Source organism: Haliotis rufescens, unplaced genomic scaffold, assembly GCF_023055435.1.
Source record: "Haliotis rufescens isolate VD_foot unplaced genomic scaffold, xgHalRufe1.0.p SCAF_20, whole genome shotgun sequence".
Taxonomy (NCBI): domain Eukaryota; kingdom Metazoa; phylum Mollusca; class Gastropoda; order Lepetellida; family Haliotidae; genus Haliotis; species Haliotis rufescens.
The window spans coordinates 13,814,469-13,833,402 of NW_025963891.1; the positions used below are offsets into that span (position 1 = coordinate 13,814,469).

The 18,934-nt window shown below is 41.6% G+C and overlaps 1 protein-coding gene across 1 annotated transcript in view; it reads right to left on the bottom strand.

The window, feature by feature from the left end:
- The window catches only part of LOC124133430, a 43,970-nt gene extending 37,252 nt beyond the window's left edge, over positions 1-6,718 (bottom strand). The window contains exons 1-9 of the mRNA XM_048401021.1: positions 6,600-6,718; positions 5,750-5,979; positions 4,930-5,097; positions 3,938-4,126; positions 3,243-3,329; positions 2,395-2,728; positions 1,823-2,124; positions 1,174-1,386; positions 468-890 (exon numbers count right to left, since the gene is read on the bottom strand). Of these exons, the coding sequence (XP_048256978.1) occupies positions 468-890; positions 1,174-1,386; positions 1,823-2,124; positions 2,395-2,728; positions 3,243-3,329; positions 3,938-4,126; positions 4,930-5,097; positions 5,750-5,979; positions 6,600-6,718 (2,065 nt within the window). The remainder of the gene's footprint in view (positions 1-467; positions 891-1,173; positions 1,387-1,822; positions 2,125-2,394; positions 2,729-3,242; positions 3,330-3,937; positions 4,127-4,929; positions 5,098-5,749; positions 5,980-6,599) is intronic.
- Positions 6,719-18,934: the final 12,216 nt, after the last annotated feature.

Here is an 18,934-nt window from a genome sequence, read left to right on the forward strand (position 1 = left end):
TTAGTAAAAACTACTGTTCTCACCGCTGGCGTTTAAGACACAGATGATGTTATTGATATCGCCGTTGTCAACTCTTAACAGTTGACGACCTCGGAATCCAGCTAAGTGATATTCCTTGCAGGACCTCATTGCTGTAATAAAAATAATATAAAAAGTGACTTTCGCTCCCGTTTTCGCATCATTGTTTAACTGTCATTTGATTACATACAAACCATACATATCCATTTTGTCTCATTAATAGCGCAATAATTAACACAGAAACGTCAAAATAGTTTTTTTTCTGAATGAGAGAGATATTCACATATTATTTATATACTTATAATATCATTCATGTCATTATTAATATCATTATTCATATTATTCTTAATATTATTCATATTATTCATATTATTATTATTATTATGAATATGCATTTGGTTGCTACAAACACTTCCATGATGAGCATCATTTAGGTCAATGGTCCTTACTATAGAGCTCCCAGTGCTGCTTCACGGCAGCATAGAACTGTATGTCATCTATGTCAAACACCCCGTGGGTTCCTATTTCCAGGTACGAGAAGGGCTGGATGGGGTCCTTGTGTGTCGGTACGTGCGAAGTCGTCAGGTTGTCTATCTTCTCACCGTTCACCGACAGTTGACAATCCTCGCCAAAGCTAATCAGGAGGTGGGACCACCGTAGGAAGTCCATAGTGAAGGCGAAATCGTACTCGAGTTTGCTGTGGCAGATTCGGAAGTGGAAGAAATCTTTGTTATTGTCGTACGACACCTTCAATGAAACGGTTCTGTCCCCCTTCATGGTTGAAGGAGTGTACGCAGTGATGTAGGTTTGCGGGCTTTTGAAGGCGATGGGTCGCAGCCAGAAGGATAATGTCATTGGCCCCTTGCAGGACTCTGAAACATACACAGAATTTTGAGGAGGAAATATAACTATTTAAAAAATCGGCAATGTTTGAAGCTACGAGGTGACGCTGTGAAATCTGAACATGTCTTCAATACAGATTGTCAACATGTTTTATCATTACAATAAATCAGTAACCGTTTAAAGACGGGTCCAAGTGGGCATACAGGCATCCGTATAGATCCCCCCAGAAGCAGAGATGGATGATCTTACTGGTCATGAACACAGTAGATGTGTACAACGTGACAACTGTACTCCCTCGTCCTCGTGACCTACCTATCCTGGTGAAGCAGTTCCTCATCTGGCCTGTAGAGACGGCGGCTGGGGCGGCCTCGCCACCATTGGAATTGTTGACGTGCATAGCGTTGTAGAAGAGGGAGTTTCTCCACACAAATGACGTCACGGTTTTATTCCGTATGATCGGCAGGTTATCCCATTTTGCTCTGTATTCCTCGTCAAATGTTACACTATATCTTAAGTTGACAGCATCTGCACAGACCATACAATTGTTGATGGAACGCAATATATTTGGTGATTACACACAAACACATACACTTGATATAAATAACTTATGAATTTTTAAATGTGGTGTAAATATTCTTATATCTAAAAATACAAACAGAACCTTTATAGTCATATTAAAAGGACAATAAGTCCATTTCACCATGCATGATTATTATTCTTGTAAGGTTAAAATGAAATAAGGGAAATTGCCATCCGAGTGAGTGAGTACAGTTTTACGCCGATTTCAGCATTATTCCGATATTATCACGACAGGTAACACAAAGATTGCCTTACCTACTGTTCCCCTGTGAACAGCCAATTGAGCCAATGATTTGACTACTTACCTCCCCCCACTGCCAAAAGTAAGATCATGCAAGACTCATTTGTATGTGGAAGGTTGTCTCTACGTATTCGAACTTACCATATGCCTTTTCAATCTGTTCTTGAGACCACATCGACTTGGATGCAACGAGATCCTTCATCAATGCTGTAGTACCATTCATGTGGTAGGCAAGGCGCAGCTGACTGGGGATGTTGACATCAGAGAGATATCCTAGAAGGGGCATGCCTGTTGTGTTGGTGGACATCACCTCGGCATTGACATACAGGTACAGCCCCAATGTCTCATGCCAGGTCACAGTCACATGCGTCCAGTCGTGGACGGGGAACCATGTCCGGGTGGACCATTCAAAGTTAGGCTCCGTTGCATGCACAGATAGCATCCTGTCAAGACACATTCCATATATTTATCACAAAACATTAATATGACAAACCATAAATGCATCTGTAAAATTTACAATAATACTTTCGTTTGTACGACAGATTGTCGAACAAACCTGCCTTGGTGTTCAAATCTAAATTTTCAAGATTTACTTGAATGAAATGTGACACAAAGGCATAAGCAATAAAAAAAGGTTTAAAGCTCAAAGTCAACCCCTTGTCTCTTGAAATAGTTTTAATAATGTAGAAGTCACCGTACAACTAGCATCATACCTTTTTGCATATGTGATTGTCAGTCCATTGTGTTTGCTTGTGTTCGAATCAAACAGAACCGACTCAGTATCATTCGACACATAAACCCAGAATGCACACGTCATCCCAAGTTTGGATCCAGCGATACCGAATGCGCCCGGGGTTGTCCACGTTGCTCCATCTCCTAATGATACAGTCTGTCTTCCGAGTGTGTCCGGTACTATTTTCGCCTCATTGGTTACCATGGTGATTGCATTGATGGTACTTGCATTTGTGACATTACAACTAATGGATGTTGATGAGATAATGTCATCTGTGTTCATGGGACAACTCAGCTGGTGTTCTACAAGACCCTCTGGAAAGAAAGATTAAAAAACTATAACAAGCCCGCTTCTTTGGCAACTGATGCAACAAAGTATGACATCCTCTACTAAGTCAATTCTCAATTTTACCCAGGGGTATATCTTCTTATGATTTATGTGATATTGCGATGTGTCTATGATGTGTAGAACTATTTCAAGTGTGTCCAGGTGTCCCCATCTGGGTACCGTTGTACAAAACAACCTTACGCTGCGACTGTCGTAAGTCTATGTTCAGGTGCGGGAGTTTTGATCATTTTAGCGCTAAGATCGCTTTGTACAACGGCACCCAGGTCGGGTGCATCATAAATCACAAAGGTATTCTTCATCAGATGACAAATATTCTTTAGGGCCAAAGACAATTCCTCGTGAAAATAATCCATCTCGTCGGCTTAAACCACACTATTATATTCCCGTCAACATTAAAGGATGTGATATCCATCAGCCCTGTGGTCTTCTCTGATATTACAGCCAGTAATTCATACTACAGCTTAGTTTAATGCCACATACCTTCACGTGAGAGATTCCTGATTTCATCTGATGATAGAACTCGTTCATAGAAATGAACATTATCAACAGAAAAGTCTGCCTGGAGGTCTGAAATGAAGTTATATTTGTAAGATATTTTCATTGAGAAAAGCAATAACATGGATACACCCGATACTAGTTACTAAACACAGATGACTTAAACTGCAGGGCAAAAGAAAGCATACACGTACATTTTAAGGTAGCGAAAAATAAAACAAAAAAGAAATGGTTATTCGATGGTGAGATATTTAATATAGGTATCATAGTTGTTTTTGTGGCCTAAAGTTTTGCAGTGTTTCGAGACTGTTTTCAAGCTATCAACATTATAACGTTTGTAATGTTTCGGTCAAATCCAATGTTCAAATGTATATTTTTTTTTGTCCGGCAATATATTTCCATCGTCTCGTTGACGGGGGTATATAATAACTCTACTTCAAGCATTATATGCAAAATCAAACTGTAAAAAGGATTGATGAATATGTATCTTAGGAACAGAGCCCTATACCTATCACATTAATGCTAATACCTTTTCTCTTACGGAAACAAAAACTATTCAAATAGTATGTGTGTCCATGTGTTCATAATTGTGTCACTTATCCTGTTCCGTGTATGAACACCGTATATTAACTTGCTATGCTGATCATCATAATTAACTTGCCATTTAAAGAGGTACTTACCCTGTTGGCATATGATACAGTCCGTATCACACAGTGGACTCACACCATGGGTGGCAGTGTGGCCAGACACCACAATACATGCTGCAGACTTGGTAACAATGTCTTTATCGAAGAATGCTCTATCCCCACCCGTGCCCCAGGTGTATCTGCCGTTAGATAATGTAGCACCAGTCAGACACTTCCGGTCTCCTGCAAGAGATAGCATCAAGCTTAATAACCTGTTCAATTTGTTTTGGCAATAGAGTGGGTTTTCTTTGCTTCAAACGAACAGTTTTGATCATGCCATTATGGCTTCCCTGGTGAACAGATATAAAGTTATCCGTCCACTGAGATATTACATCGCGTTATTTCATTCCAAGGCGATCAAACAATGAATGTTTCAAGGTGTTTTGCTTTGTATCGTGAAGTCTGTTCGGAGTCTCCAGGTTTGTATGGAAGTCACATGACACTTTAAGTACACACTGTACTGGATATAGTCAGTGAGTTCCAATACTTTGGACAGTGTGTCAGTTATGTCATTCCGTGTCAGTGTGGGAGGAAAGCCTGACACAATGCAGGTCTTAAACATAAGTGAAGTAATAAATACAATTTGGCATTATTACATAAGGGGATCCGTGAAGACCCGGGGTAGAATTGGTCTTCAGCAACCCATGCTTGCCATAAAAGGCGACCATGCTGGTCGTAAGAGGCGATTTATTGGATCGGTTGGTCAGGCTCGCTGACATGGTTGATGCATGTCATCATAGCCCACTTGCGTGGATCGATGCTCATGATGTCAATCACTGGATTGTCTGGTGCAGACTTGATTTTTTACAGACAACCGTCAGCTGGAATATTTCTGAGTGCGGGTTAAACAACAAACAAACAAACAATATTGCAAAAGGGCGCTAATGGACCTTTTTGTGGCCCAAGTTTGACTGATAACAGAAACAGCCCAATGGCTAAAGTTGTCTTGACATGCTTCTAAAGAACAGATGCAACACTTTACTAACCAATGTCAAGGTCGTGTATGAGCCTCTCCATGTGAGTGACATTCTTGATGACCACTGCAGTATGGCCAGCCTGTTGACAGTGGTCAGTGGCGACGGGGCCACCGGACTCGACATGCTTGTAGTAGCAGGCTCCCTCGGACTGAACCCAACCCGGGCCACACCGTGTTCCTGTTGGGAAAAGTCATTGATAAAGGTCGATCTCATACTGATCCAGGATTTGCTGAGTGTGCAAATATTATAAACAAATACGATAAATCTACGATGAATGAATACGAGAGTGGGTGGTGAGTAGGACAGGTTTCTTCCATCACGGACCCGGCAATGTGCTTCTTCCGAGCGAAACATTAGGCTACCCCACAGTGACCCTTTTTGACAGATGCAAAAATATAATGTGTAGAAACATAAAACGCATATACACAAAACACACACACACACAAACCCATATGTACACACACACACACACACACACACACACACACACACACACACACACACACACACACACACACACACACACACACACACACACACACACACATGCACACACATGCACACACACACAAACCCATACGTCACACACACACACAACATATGTGCACACACACACACACCCATACGTCTGACACACACACACACACACACACACACACACACACACACACACACACACACACACACACACACACACACACACACACAATATTACCTGCATTTCTTTCCACCGCGACCCCTTTTGATACATGCACAAATATAATGTGTAGAAACACACACACACGCACGCACGCACGCACGCACACACACACACTACACTTAATGTTACCTGCATGTCTTTCACAGATGTAGTATGTTGCATCTGTAGTGCAGGAGATGTCGTTATAGTAACACCCGCCGCTGGAACACTTCAGCTGGACACACTGGTCACTGGTCAGTGGCTGATAGTTCCAACTGTCCCAGCCCGGGGTCTTCCAGTTCCGATTTACAAACATCCCCCTCCCGTCAGTCATGTTCTCATAGGACACACCTACGATTGTGGACTTTGTGATGGAGGAGCTGGAAACACAATGGGTTTTGTTAGCGATGTTTGCCAATCCATTTGAAAAAATCCAAAATTTCTAAAAAATACATTTAACTACCATGTATAAATACCACAATAATTGATCCCTACGTTACATCTGTTGTGAAACATTGTACACAGGTATTGAAATAAGTAAGCTAATCTTGTTAACGCAGTAGTCAGTTATATTCCGGCTATATCGCGTCGGCCTGTAAATACTCGAGGCAAATCATGGCCTGAGCGACGATGCATGCCTGTTGGTAGAGTCGATATTGTTCTGAGAGTTGTAAGCATGACGATATTGTCCTGAGAGTTGTAAGCATATTGTCTGGAGAGTTCAAGAGTTCTAAGCCCATCACTATTGGCCTGAGAGTAAGTTCACGTCGCTATATGGCTGAAATGATGCTGATGCGAAATTACTTTTAACTCACTCACTCTAAGCCTGTCGATATCGTCAGGATAGTTCAAAGCACATCGATATTGTCCGGCGAGTTCTAAGGCTGTCGACATTGTCTGGAGAGTTTTATTAGTGTTTAGCTGATAACTATCCAGAAAAAAAAATCCCAATCAAAGCGAAAATATCACAGCAATCTATAAGTATTTTTCATCAGTCTACCTGTGTGTAAGATTGGCCACAAATCTCAGTTCCTCTTGTGAGTCGACCTCCACAGGGTAGGCCCAAACCTCCGCACATTTCTCCTGGGCAGTCACCGCGCTAACCGTGCTGGGTCCCATGTGTTTGTAGCATGAACCTTGGAAGTAGTGCCAGCTCACTGGACACGCGTTGACTACAGGAAACTCTGCAGACAGAATATTCTGAGATGAACAACGCCTTCATGGAGTCAGATCCTATGAATCCACTTCAAGGTCCTTCAGTACCCTCCATTGCAATCATAGTCATGTAAATTATGATCACATTCAATACGAATGTTTACGCCTGCGACTAATGCTCCTTATATAGTGTGTCATCTTGCCTCCTCGTGTAGATAAATATTAAGTTTTGAAGGTTAACATTCACTTTTGCATTCACGACACCTTCAGGTCAGATAGGGCAATAGGGTAGCCTATTGTTTAAAGCGTTCGCTCGTCATGCCGAAGACCCGGGTTCGAATCCCCACATGGATACAATGTGTGAAGCCCATTTCTGGTGTCCCCCGCCGTGATATTGCTGGAATATTGCTAAAAGCGGCGTAAAACAATACTCAATCAATCAATCCGGTCAGACAGGATGTAATACATTATATTTGAATATACATAGTAAATTGGTAACGGGATCGGGTGGTCAGGTTCGCTGACTTGGTTGATCCATGTCATCGTATCCCAATTGCGTGGATCGATGTTCGTTATATCAATCACTGGATTATCTGGTCCACACTATTATTTACAGACCGCCGTCATATATCTGGAATATTGCTGAGTGCGGCGTTAATCAACAAACAAATAAAATAAAATAAAATGTATATCCCGGAGGTGAAAAAAACATAAAAACCCGTAACATACTTCACATTACTCAATCGTTTTATTCCTACCGAACAACTATTATGTGGGGAATCGAACCCGGGCTTTCGGAGTGACGAGCGGACGCTTTAATCGCTAGGCTACCCCAACACCTCATCATTATTTTGACGTTGATGATGATTATAATGAAGAGTGAAGATGTACCTGTTTGAGTCAGCTCCATCTCATACAGTGAGGGAAGTTGTGTTCCGACCCAGTTCTTCACCGTGCAGGTTGATCCGCTACACACAAGTTTCCGGTATCCACCTTCGCCCAGATTGTCTGTCATATAGGTCTCGTTCCCACCGGGCACGCGTACAAAACGCTGGGTGTCAGGCGCTTCCTCGTAGTGACCCAGCATTATCTGTGGAATGCTGTACAAAGGAAAATGTTACTTTTTACATTCTAGGTCCCAAAGCAGTGTCAAAATAGCCAAGGTCTCTTGTAAATTGGTCTCCAATCTGTGGTTTCAAAATGATGAATTTCATTTTGAATTTTGGAATATTTATGTTTTTCATAAGGAAAACATAACAATTACTTTAGTCCAATGGACATGACACTGAAACCTTGACATGGTATATAACTAGGACACATTACCTGTTTTCAATCATCAAATCCTGCACAAACTGGTACTCTTCATCTGAATTTATGTGCACATGATGAGCCCCGACATCCTTCGACAGTCTAACATTGGTCCAGAAGGGGGCACTAGTTGTTTTCAGATAGTAGCAGGATGACCCAGCATGAAGCCAACCCAGGGGACAGACAGCTGGAATCAAGAAAATACAATAACTCACTTGAATGAAACACAAATAATGAACATGAGTTAGAGAGTGAGTATGGTCTTACGCCGCTTTTAGCAATATTCCAGCAATATCACGGCGGGGGACACCAGAAATGGGCTTCACACATTGTACCCATGTCGGGAATCGAACCCGGGTCTTTGGCGTGACAAGCGAAAGCTTTAACAGCTAGGTTACCCGACCGCTCCTTAATGAACATGAACAAAGTTTCGATGTTGTATATTTGATGAAATTTTAACAATCATCCAAACCTTAGATTGTTTAATGCAACTTAACAGGTACTACACTCAAACCCAATCGCACTTTTTCATAGCTCACCTTGTCCTATGGCTAATGAAGACTGAGCTGCTACACCAGCAACACCACTGCCAGAACTCGTCGCCGTTACAGCTACCACTCCGTCTTGATACACTGTTAGGCCCAGTGACGTGTCAAACGTCAGCGTGATGTGGTGCCAGGTTCCAGAGCTGATCGAACTGACGCTTGTTGAATACGTTCCAGCACTTAGAACCAAACTGACGTGCAAAGTTTCATTTTCCATTGTGACCTTCAGACCTTGTTCCCCACCAGGAACGTCTCCAACGGTTAGAATAGTCATTGGTTTGGGAGAAGATATGCCTACATTAACCCAAAAGGCGTATGTAAATGCCCCTGAACAACTATGCAATTTGTCTGCGCATGTGGTATTGACAGACAGGAAAGCGACTGAGCCCTGTTGGTTGAATCTCAACCCCCTACCATCAACACCAGGATCTGGAAGAGTCTTCCTTGACATGACAGTACTTAGGTCGTCCTCCAGCCAGTGAACGGAACCTGCCGCTGTCTCTGGCTTGTGATCACCTGCAAAGATATTGGTCAAGATCAACAAAAGTCGATGATTGTTACATCTAACGTTCGTTATAGGCGTTTGTATATGTAAGTATTACTTACTCGGTGTTCGGGTAGGTGTCATCTGGTCATTAGTCCGTAGAATGACGATCAGTCAATGCCATCAGGTTACCATTTAACTCTGTCATTACTTATTATCGGTTTAACCATGTGTTCCTACGTGTAAACAGTAATAGGACAGAAACAACCGAGTGGCTGGCGCGTTTGCACGTCATGCGAAACTCTTTCTTCAACATAGATACATCTGTGATGTCCCGATATGATATTGCTTGACTATGGCAAAAACTGCGCAGCATCTTACCAATTCTATAGTCCGTTTGCTGCAAAATCGTACCGATGAAATGCAAAATAGATATAAATCGGAAAACAACAATTCGTCTTAAATGGCATGAAAGTTGTTTATTTGTCAATACCAAATCGTCACCATAATTTCAAGTGGAATTCTACAAAGACCCCTTTACTGGTCAAGTCAGTATCACTTCAAGAAAAAACTTACGTACGATCAATCATTTCTTCATGATACTTTTGGCTTTTAATATGTAGAAATACTAAGTATTTGTGATGAATCAGCGCGAGTATATTCCCATCATTATTTATAACGAGTGAGTGAGTATGGATTAACGCCGCTTTTAGCAATATTCCAGCAATATCACGACGGGGGACACCAGAAATGGGCTTCACACATTGTACCCATGTAGGGAATCGAACCCGGGTCTTCGGCCTTGACGAACGAACGCTTTAACCACCAGGCTACCCGACCGCCCTTATTTATAACGAAGGAAGGAGTACTTAACGAAATGATGCACGATACAGCAAGATGTCTTTATTTAAATACAAAGGAAACTTACCATATAAATTGTTGTTATCATTCCACATCATCTTCTGTGGCTTAAAGCGGACGTCGTTTAACTTGAAGCTGCTGTTAGGTGCAGTGACATCATGCCAGTTGCCAAAGAGCGTATTTTCATAGATCATGGTTCTTGTGAGAAACGTCGTCAGCAATGTGTCGTCATGAAACGTTTGAGTACTTCCACCATCCAATTGGACATACATCGTAGCCCCTCCATCAAACACGAGAGCCACATGGTGCCAGGTGCCCTTAGCTACTGTCAACTTAGCAACCTTGTTGAAGGTCTTATTTGTAGCATCGTTGATGACAATTTCATTGGATGCCGCTGCATAGTAGACACAAACACCTACACTCACAGCATACTGCGATACACAGTTCCCTGTTGACAGTATTTCCATGTCTGATGTGACTTGAGAGTCGATGAAGATCCAGAACATGAGCGTGAATCCTTGGGGACAAAGTTCATGGTCATTCAGACAACCGAGGTCAAGACCGTCAGCATTAACCTTGGTGTCATGGTTGAAGGTCATGATGTTTCTATTAGCAACAACATTCGTGGTGACACTGACGGCTGTGGATGCTGGTTTTTCTTTAGTTGCCTCTAGTCTTCTCCAGATATTGCCTACAGACATATTCAATACTGATGATTATTTACATTCACTGTTTGTCTAAATATTCCTGTTTATTTTCCAAAGAAGACATACATTCAGAAAGCACCACAGCACGTCAAACGTACAGTGAACTTATCAACGTTAAATCGGAGACACATCTTTATACACTAGGTTTGATATTGTCCACATGGCACTCGGGTGTACGTTAATGACAAATGTAATTGGTTGAAATTGACCTGTGATTAAAACTGTACTTATTGTTTGAAGTTAACGCCGCACACAGCAATAATCCAGCAATATGAAGGCGGTCTGTCAATAATCGAGTCTGGTACTCAGACAATCCAGTGATTGTCATCATGAGTATCTACCCATTCAATTCAGATACGATGACATGCAATCACCCAGGTCACCGAGCCTGATGATCCATCTGTCGCCTCTTACGAGAACCATAGGTTGCTGGGACCTGGGTCCCGTTCCACAAAGCGATCTTAAAGAATGGGAGTTACGATCGTCTTAGCGCTAAGGTCGCTTTGTGGAACGGGGCCCTGTATTCTTACCCTGAATCCCCACGGGTTGAAATTGTATACAGGTATATTAGTTAGAGCTGAAGAGTAAGATAAATCTAGCACTTTACGAGTAAAACATTTCCCACAAGCGTTCTATGTACAAAAGGCACATGTTCGTTGTGTTGATGTCATCATCAAGGCTTTATATTTCCCGATCGTACAAAACCTACATATATACATTTAGTAAACAAAAAATACAATTACATACACACGCACGCACACACGCACGCACACACGCACGTACGCATGCACGCACCCACGCTTTCATTAAATACCACGTCGCCTTGAGACCTACCTGTTAGCGTGCGTCCTTTCTGTTTATATTCACACACGAAGTTACTCTTGATGCTGGCATTGTCACACCTCCCATGAATCCACTCTCCTGTGTGTACGTTGCTCATTGCACAGTCGAAGTCATTCCAGTTGTTCTGAGGCGGAAGTGAAAAGGTAAGAATCAATAAGAAACTAATATTAATGTCGAAAACAGGAATTCTGTTTCTTTCAGAAAAACACACTGACGCTAATCACACAAAGTTGAGGAGATCATTCAGTATTTGTTCTGCTAAACTGCGACTGGGTCTCCATACATTTCATGTTCAACACATACGATTTCAATATGTTGATAATCCGTTGCATCCAAGATTACGAAACAATCACGTTGGCTCCTCCATATAAACCTTCAGTCTCATCTCCATTGGACGCATCTTCCCGAGGCAAGGGTTTATTATTCAAGTCAAGCGGAAACTGGACTTTTATGGTCAGTTTACTACCTTGTTCCTCGGGAAGATGCATCAGACTATTCACAGAACACGGTGGGATACTGCGACACCACAAACTAACAAGCATGAAATACTCATATCCCCCGCCAATATGACATGTCCGGTTGTGTACAGTGCATTAGCTCCTGTGAACTATGTTCACTGGACCTTTTGGTAAATGGCGTAATTGCAGCACTAAAAAAGTTATTACTGGTGTTGTTTTGCCATCTGCAGTTTATGATAGAATACGTAGCTGTAGTTGTAATGAGTTGTGTTGTTACTTAAACAATAATCAGAGAAGTAGTGAGTTCTTACTTCACTTAGAGATTAATGAGAGCAGGGGTCACCATGAGGTGTACTGAGAAGTACAGCACCAATCATCTGATGATCTGAGTAGTAGACTGGAGTCTGGAATGCTACAGCACTGGCATGATCAGTAAACAACAAGTCCAGTGTAGCTCAAAGACAGTGAGTTGGAGAATGAATGAGTTGAGTCATTTTCCGCACATTAAAAATATCTTCAAGTTTCAGCTTTTCACTTCGATCACAGTTAAAATTCCCAGTGACTAGGACATGTTCACATTCATGCTGCTTGGAGAGATCCTGAAACTTCTGCATGAAATGAGTAGGTGAAAGTGACAACCGTGTCCATGACACTTTTGGAAGAACATACACACAAGCAATGCAGAACTTACCAACAACCAAGGAAATGTATTCAATACTGTGAGATGACATTATATCACATAGCTGGACACTGTTCTTGAAACTTGTTGAAACATACACAGCAATGTGTAGTGTAGTGTCTCCTGGATAGACTTGATATTCTGGCAGGTCTCTTTCAATGAAATCATTGATGTGTGTTTCTGCGAAACACAAATCATCAAGCACACCAACAAACTTACACTACGAGGGAGTAGGCTGGTTCGGGTGCCCCTGCTAATGTTACTGGTACCCTGGTTCAGGTGCCACTGTTCATGTTACCGGCATGCACTGCGAGGAAGTAGGCTAGTTCGGGTGCAACTGTTTATGTTACCACCATGCACTCCGATGAATTAGGCTGGTTCGGGTGCCACTTGTAAATTGGGCCTTCACAATAATTAACCATTTACCTTGACCAAGTTCCTTTGTCTAGTGATATACATCTCAGTTATGTAATTATGGTAACAGTTCTCAGACAACCCTGCGTAGATGTTTTTGTAGAATATGTAAACGGTTTCCGAGCTATGCTGTTGCTAAGGAAACATTCGTAAAAACTCCCAAACTATCAAAAGGCACCAATTTACCGCTAGACCTATTTATATGCCAAGTTTGGAAGAAATATTGTTCGGTTTTCAAGATCTGTGTCAAGTTTGGTGATTTTCAGTTTAAGTCAAAGTCGTTGCAATGGAAACTCGAAAAAATTATTTTTTTTAAATCCCAAAGTATCACACGGCACTAGTTTTCCACTAGACCTATGTATGTGCCAAGTTTGGTGAAGAAATATCGTACGGTTTTCAAGATCTGCTCCGGAAACGAGGATTACCGCCATTTACAGCCTAAGTTAAAGTCGTTGCCATGGAAACTCAAAAACTATTTTTTTCAAACATCTCAAACTATCAAAAGGCACCAGTTCACCACTATACCTATCTATGTGCCAAGTTTGGTGAAGATATCTCTCATGGTTTATGTACTCTGCGCCGGAAACAAAATGTGACGGACGGACGGAAGGACGGGACAGAAGGACGGAAAGACGAACGGACGGCACCAATTCCTATATCCCCCTTCCACTTCGTGGCGGGGGATATTAACATGGTAAAAAATTACTTGATTTAATTATTCTTTGAAAGGCATTTAGAAGTGATACACATAAGGAAGAGAATTTATGGATGTAAACTTCTTTTTTAATGAGGAACACAAATGTTCCTCATAATAAAGAAGAGAATTCATGGATGTCAACTTCGTTATTGTGAGGAACAGTAGTGTTCCTCATAAACACTAATTTTCAAAAAACATTAATGTTCCTCATAATTAAGAAGAAAATTTATGAATGTCAACTTCTTTATTATGAGGAATACTAGTGTTCCTCGTAATAAAGAAGTTGACATCCATAAATTCTCTTCCTGTTTTATTTATATTCTGAACTTGTGATGAATAGATGTCCACATGTGTAAAAGCATAAACTGTACCTCGTTCCAATTTGTGAAGAAGTATTTCCAGCTGGCTGTCACGTTGTTGTCCACGTAGTAGTAGTTGAACTGTCCATCGTTCTGCTGATACACCCCTAAAGAGACACTCCCCGCTAAGCTGGAAAAAAGGTGCAAATCATATTAGTATCCAGCATAACAGGAACAACAACTATGTTACCATAAATGACAAATACGAATGTCGACTCCAACTAGGTCAGTGCTGAAATAGCTGGTTCATTTTAGTGGATTTTGTGAGAGTCAGAAGATATTTTGCAGAGAAGGACACAAAGAATTGGCTTCACATTTGGTATCTATTTTGGGATTTGAACCAGGGCCTACCGCGTGACGGGCGAATGATCTAAGCACTGGGTTATAGCCATTTCCCAGGTCGAATTTGAAGTAAGTGTGTGAGTTGGTTTTACGCCGCTTGTAGCAACATTCCAGGCAATAACAGCTGAGGAGACGAACCCATGTGGGAATCGAACCCTGGAATTCATCGTGACGAGGAAACGCTTAAACCACTGGGCTACCCCACTGCTCGATGGATTTTGAGACTCATGTCGGTAACGACCATACTCTGTTATCAACCTGTAGAATGGTGCTAGATGAACTAGCTGTAACCAAAGAACAGGACTTAAACTAAGGGATTAGATTACCATGGCAAGATATTTGCAATAAGCGAAACACTGAATGCAAGGCCGGATCCAGTATTTTTAAAGTGGATGGGTCCAAATATCAAAATCTTCTCTCAGTCAATTTTCCTGCCTACAACATACATTCGGTTGTCAAAAGGGGGGAGGGGGTCACTGGACATGACACATTCACATGACAGGCATATTCATACGCATTCAATAAGAAACATAAAACATCATGAATACAACACCAACAAGAAGGCAATAACAGAACCATTTCCATTTTCATGCGCACCATCACTATATTTTCGCGTTATAATTTAGAAAGAAAAATATTTGTAATTTGCGAATATACAAAGTTCACACACGCTTTCAAGTTACATAGGTCGGCGGGTTATTATAAAAAAATGCGCTTTACATATTTCTCAAACAGAAATGCTCCGGGTATTCGCAGCATATTAACTGACCTTCCAGGTTCAGGGAAAACATTCTGCGACAGAAACGCCTGTTTCTCAACACTCTGGATGCTGACGAGATCTCCTCGGTTGCGTCCACACGAGAAGCGGCCCGTATACCAGTCCAGCTGGTGTAGGGACATGGTGTAACAGTGCAGGGGGTCTGTGGGGTTACTGGGCATGGTTGCACTACACACAGCATCTGAAAGAGTCAGCAATGGAGGTAAGACATCGACATGTGAACTTGTGACAGTGATTGTTTCGTTGTGACTGAATGTTCTGGCGCTACTGTCAGCAATATTATAGCACTATCACGATGTCTGGTACTGGACGTGATCGAGTCTGGACAACTCAAGAAGTTATTGAGAGCAATGAGCAAGGTTTTGTGTACAATGTGTAAGATGACTACTGAGCATAACTATTTGTGACCGTAGAGGTCATAGTGGACACAAACTAATCGTTACCTGATGTTCTATAGATGGAGTGGTAGGATTTCCCTCCACACATTTCTGAATTGTCTCCCTTGCATGGTAAGTTGCAGGAACTCTCGGGTCCACGAGTGCCCATGTTCACAGAGTTGCCACATGTGCATTCAACTGCCAACTGCAATGTACATGATACATGTTTTACAAATGTATATATTAGGCATTATGAACAAATGATACAAACTACAAATGCTATAATTCCGTATCTATTTCGAAACCTTGAAATTATTGAACATATTATTAAATATTAAGGAACATTGCAAAAAGTTAGATATATTCGTTAAATTAATTTGTTAGTTTGTTTGTTGTTTAATGCCGCACTCAACAATATTCCAGCTATATGGCGGCGGTCTGTAAATAATCGAGTCTGGACCAGACAATCCAGTGTTTGACATCATGAACATCGATCCACGCAATTGGGACACGATGACATGCATCAACCAAGTCAGCGAGCCTGACCACCTGATCCCGTAAGTCGCCTCTTACGACAAGCATGCGTTGCTGAACACCAATTTTAACCCGGATCTTCACGTGTTATTTGTTACAATTTCCTTTCCATGGACAATAATCAATCTCGTCATATGTAGGTAGTAAACTCTGTACATCATATACTTCATATGTACTTGATCATTTAAATTGGTAATTAATGTTTAACAAAATAACACTTCCATACCGATATGATTTAGGAATTAGTCATTGATGATGCATTGGTCTGGTACTTACTTTAGCTGATGCATATCTGAAGCCAAGGTTTAGGCAGTGATCTCGACATGTTTTTATGTCCATGTCCACTGACAATGTTATTTTGTATTTATTGGTAGGTGGGAAGGGACTGGCGGTTTGTGTAAAACATCCTTCGTAATATGCTGAAAGAGACGAAACAAGCATGTTTATGTTCACGATGCAGCAGCCTGTCCGTGGGATGCAGAATGACCATATCATGATGATCATTGACTTCCCTCGGGTTAAGGTTTTAAGACTGAGACTCCTAAGATGTGACAATGACATGTATCAAACAGTGCGATAGGTGATTGAATTTGACAACATTTAGACAACATACAACCACAATTACCACATTGATATTTATATGAATTACTATGGTTGGAGTGTCAGGTTTATCGGGGCCGTCGGGTAGCCTAGTGGTTAAAGTGTTCGCTCGTCACGCAGAAGACTCGAGTTCGAATACCGACATGGGTACAATGTGTGAAGCCCATTTCTGGTGTCCCACGACATTGCTGGAATGTTGCTAAAAGCGGCGTAAAGCCAAACTCACTCACACATTCAATCCAGATATAATGATTAAGCAACATCAGAATCCCAATCAAAACTCCAGTGCCACCCCCACCCACTGTTTTCAATATTATGTTTTTAATGATTTGAGTTTTTGTCCGTTAAAATGTAGCATGTGTCTTCCTAATTTCAGCACTCATCCAGGATTATAAATGCTTTCTTTAGATTTCGGGAGAATACAGCTCGTTGTCACCGCACAGAACACACACTAAATCAACCACAATGATCGTGTAAGCCTTGACCAACACCATGTAGAACACACACTGAATCAACCACAATGGTAGTGTAAGCCTTGACCAACGCCGTGTAGAACACACACTGTATCAACCAGAATGGTAGCGTAAGCCTTGACCAACACCATGTAGAACACACACTGTATCAACCACAATGGTAGTGTAAGCCTTGACCAACACCGTGTAGAACACACACTGAATCAACCACAATGGTAGTGTAAGCCTTGACCAACGCCGTGTAGAACACACACTGTATCAACCACAATTGTAGTTTTAGCCTTGACCAACATCATGTAGAACACACACTGAATCAACTACAATGGTTGTGTAAGCCTTGACCAACTTCAAATTGGTCCTCGAACTATCTCAGTGCTATCTGCAAATGTCGTCATTTACTTGGTTAAAACAGTTTTGCCAAGGAATCCCCAGGGTGTACCATTTGTCAACATATTAACAGTATCAGAAATGTCACATACCTTGATTAGTGGACTTGTTTGTGTGGACGTCCACCTCACATATATACGGGTAACTGTAATTGCAGGCCACACTCATCCAGACACCAACAGCATCCTGCAGGCGCGAGTGGACAGTGCAGTCACTCCCAGTTTGAGGGTGTAAATTTGCCCAGCGAGTAAATTCAGTCTCGGAGACATTAGTTTTCAGTCGAGAATTTGTAGCGTAGCTATCATAGCCAACCCAGAATCCACGTACTGAGTTAAACTGCCTAGAATAGAAACGAGAAAGATGTCATTTATATCATATGGTCATCGTGTGTGTATTTTAGGTATTATTGTGCACCTAGTGTCACCATTAAAGGGGCCAATGTGAAATACTTCCAAAGGTACTGAACTTAGTTCCAAGTACACACCTCTCTGATAGTTCCATCCATCCATTATTGTCTGCCATTGATCCAATAGACGCCACTCTCCCGCCAAGTTTCCCACACTCCGCTGTTGCCCCGGCGTAATTGTCCTTCTTGTCGGAGATCAGGAAACACTTCCCCCGTTCATACCGCATCGAGGCAGGGCAATCTGGATTAAATAATTTCAATAAATGTATCAACCCAGAAGAAACACTTGCTACTTATACACAATTTGGGCTTGTAATGTTGTATTTCGGAGGCAGACCAGGTCCCTATTCCACAAAGCGATCGTAGTGCTAAGATGATCGTAACTCCCATACTTTAACACAGACTTACGATAGTCGGATCGCTACGATCGCTTTGCGAAACGGTGTCCAGGTCCCCTGAATCCTATGCTTGTCTTAAGAGAAATGAATTGTGTTTATGCTGTCAATAATGTGTCTCCTTTATGATAATAATTACAATTTACAGGTCCAAAGGGGCCACGTGCTCCTATTCTTAGTTAGTCAAACCGAAGAAGGTTTTGTTTGGTTCCCCACATGGGTGCTTTGTGTGAAGCCATTCCTGGTGCTAGAATAATGCATAAATGGTGTAAAACTCACTCACTCATGCACTACAGATATCATTTCTAGTACACTGTTTATTGCGGCGTGAAACAACATTCACTCAATATATTGTTAATCATTGACAGAAACACCAGCTTGTTGTTGTTCTTATAAAATCTAAAAGAAAATATTACACATTATATATCCTGACTAAAAGTACTGATAATATTACTACTGCTGTGTCAGTTCACAGATGACCACAGGTGTGTTACCAGGGTGTCTGCACGTGGGTGGGATTATGGCTCCTTCAA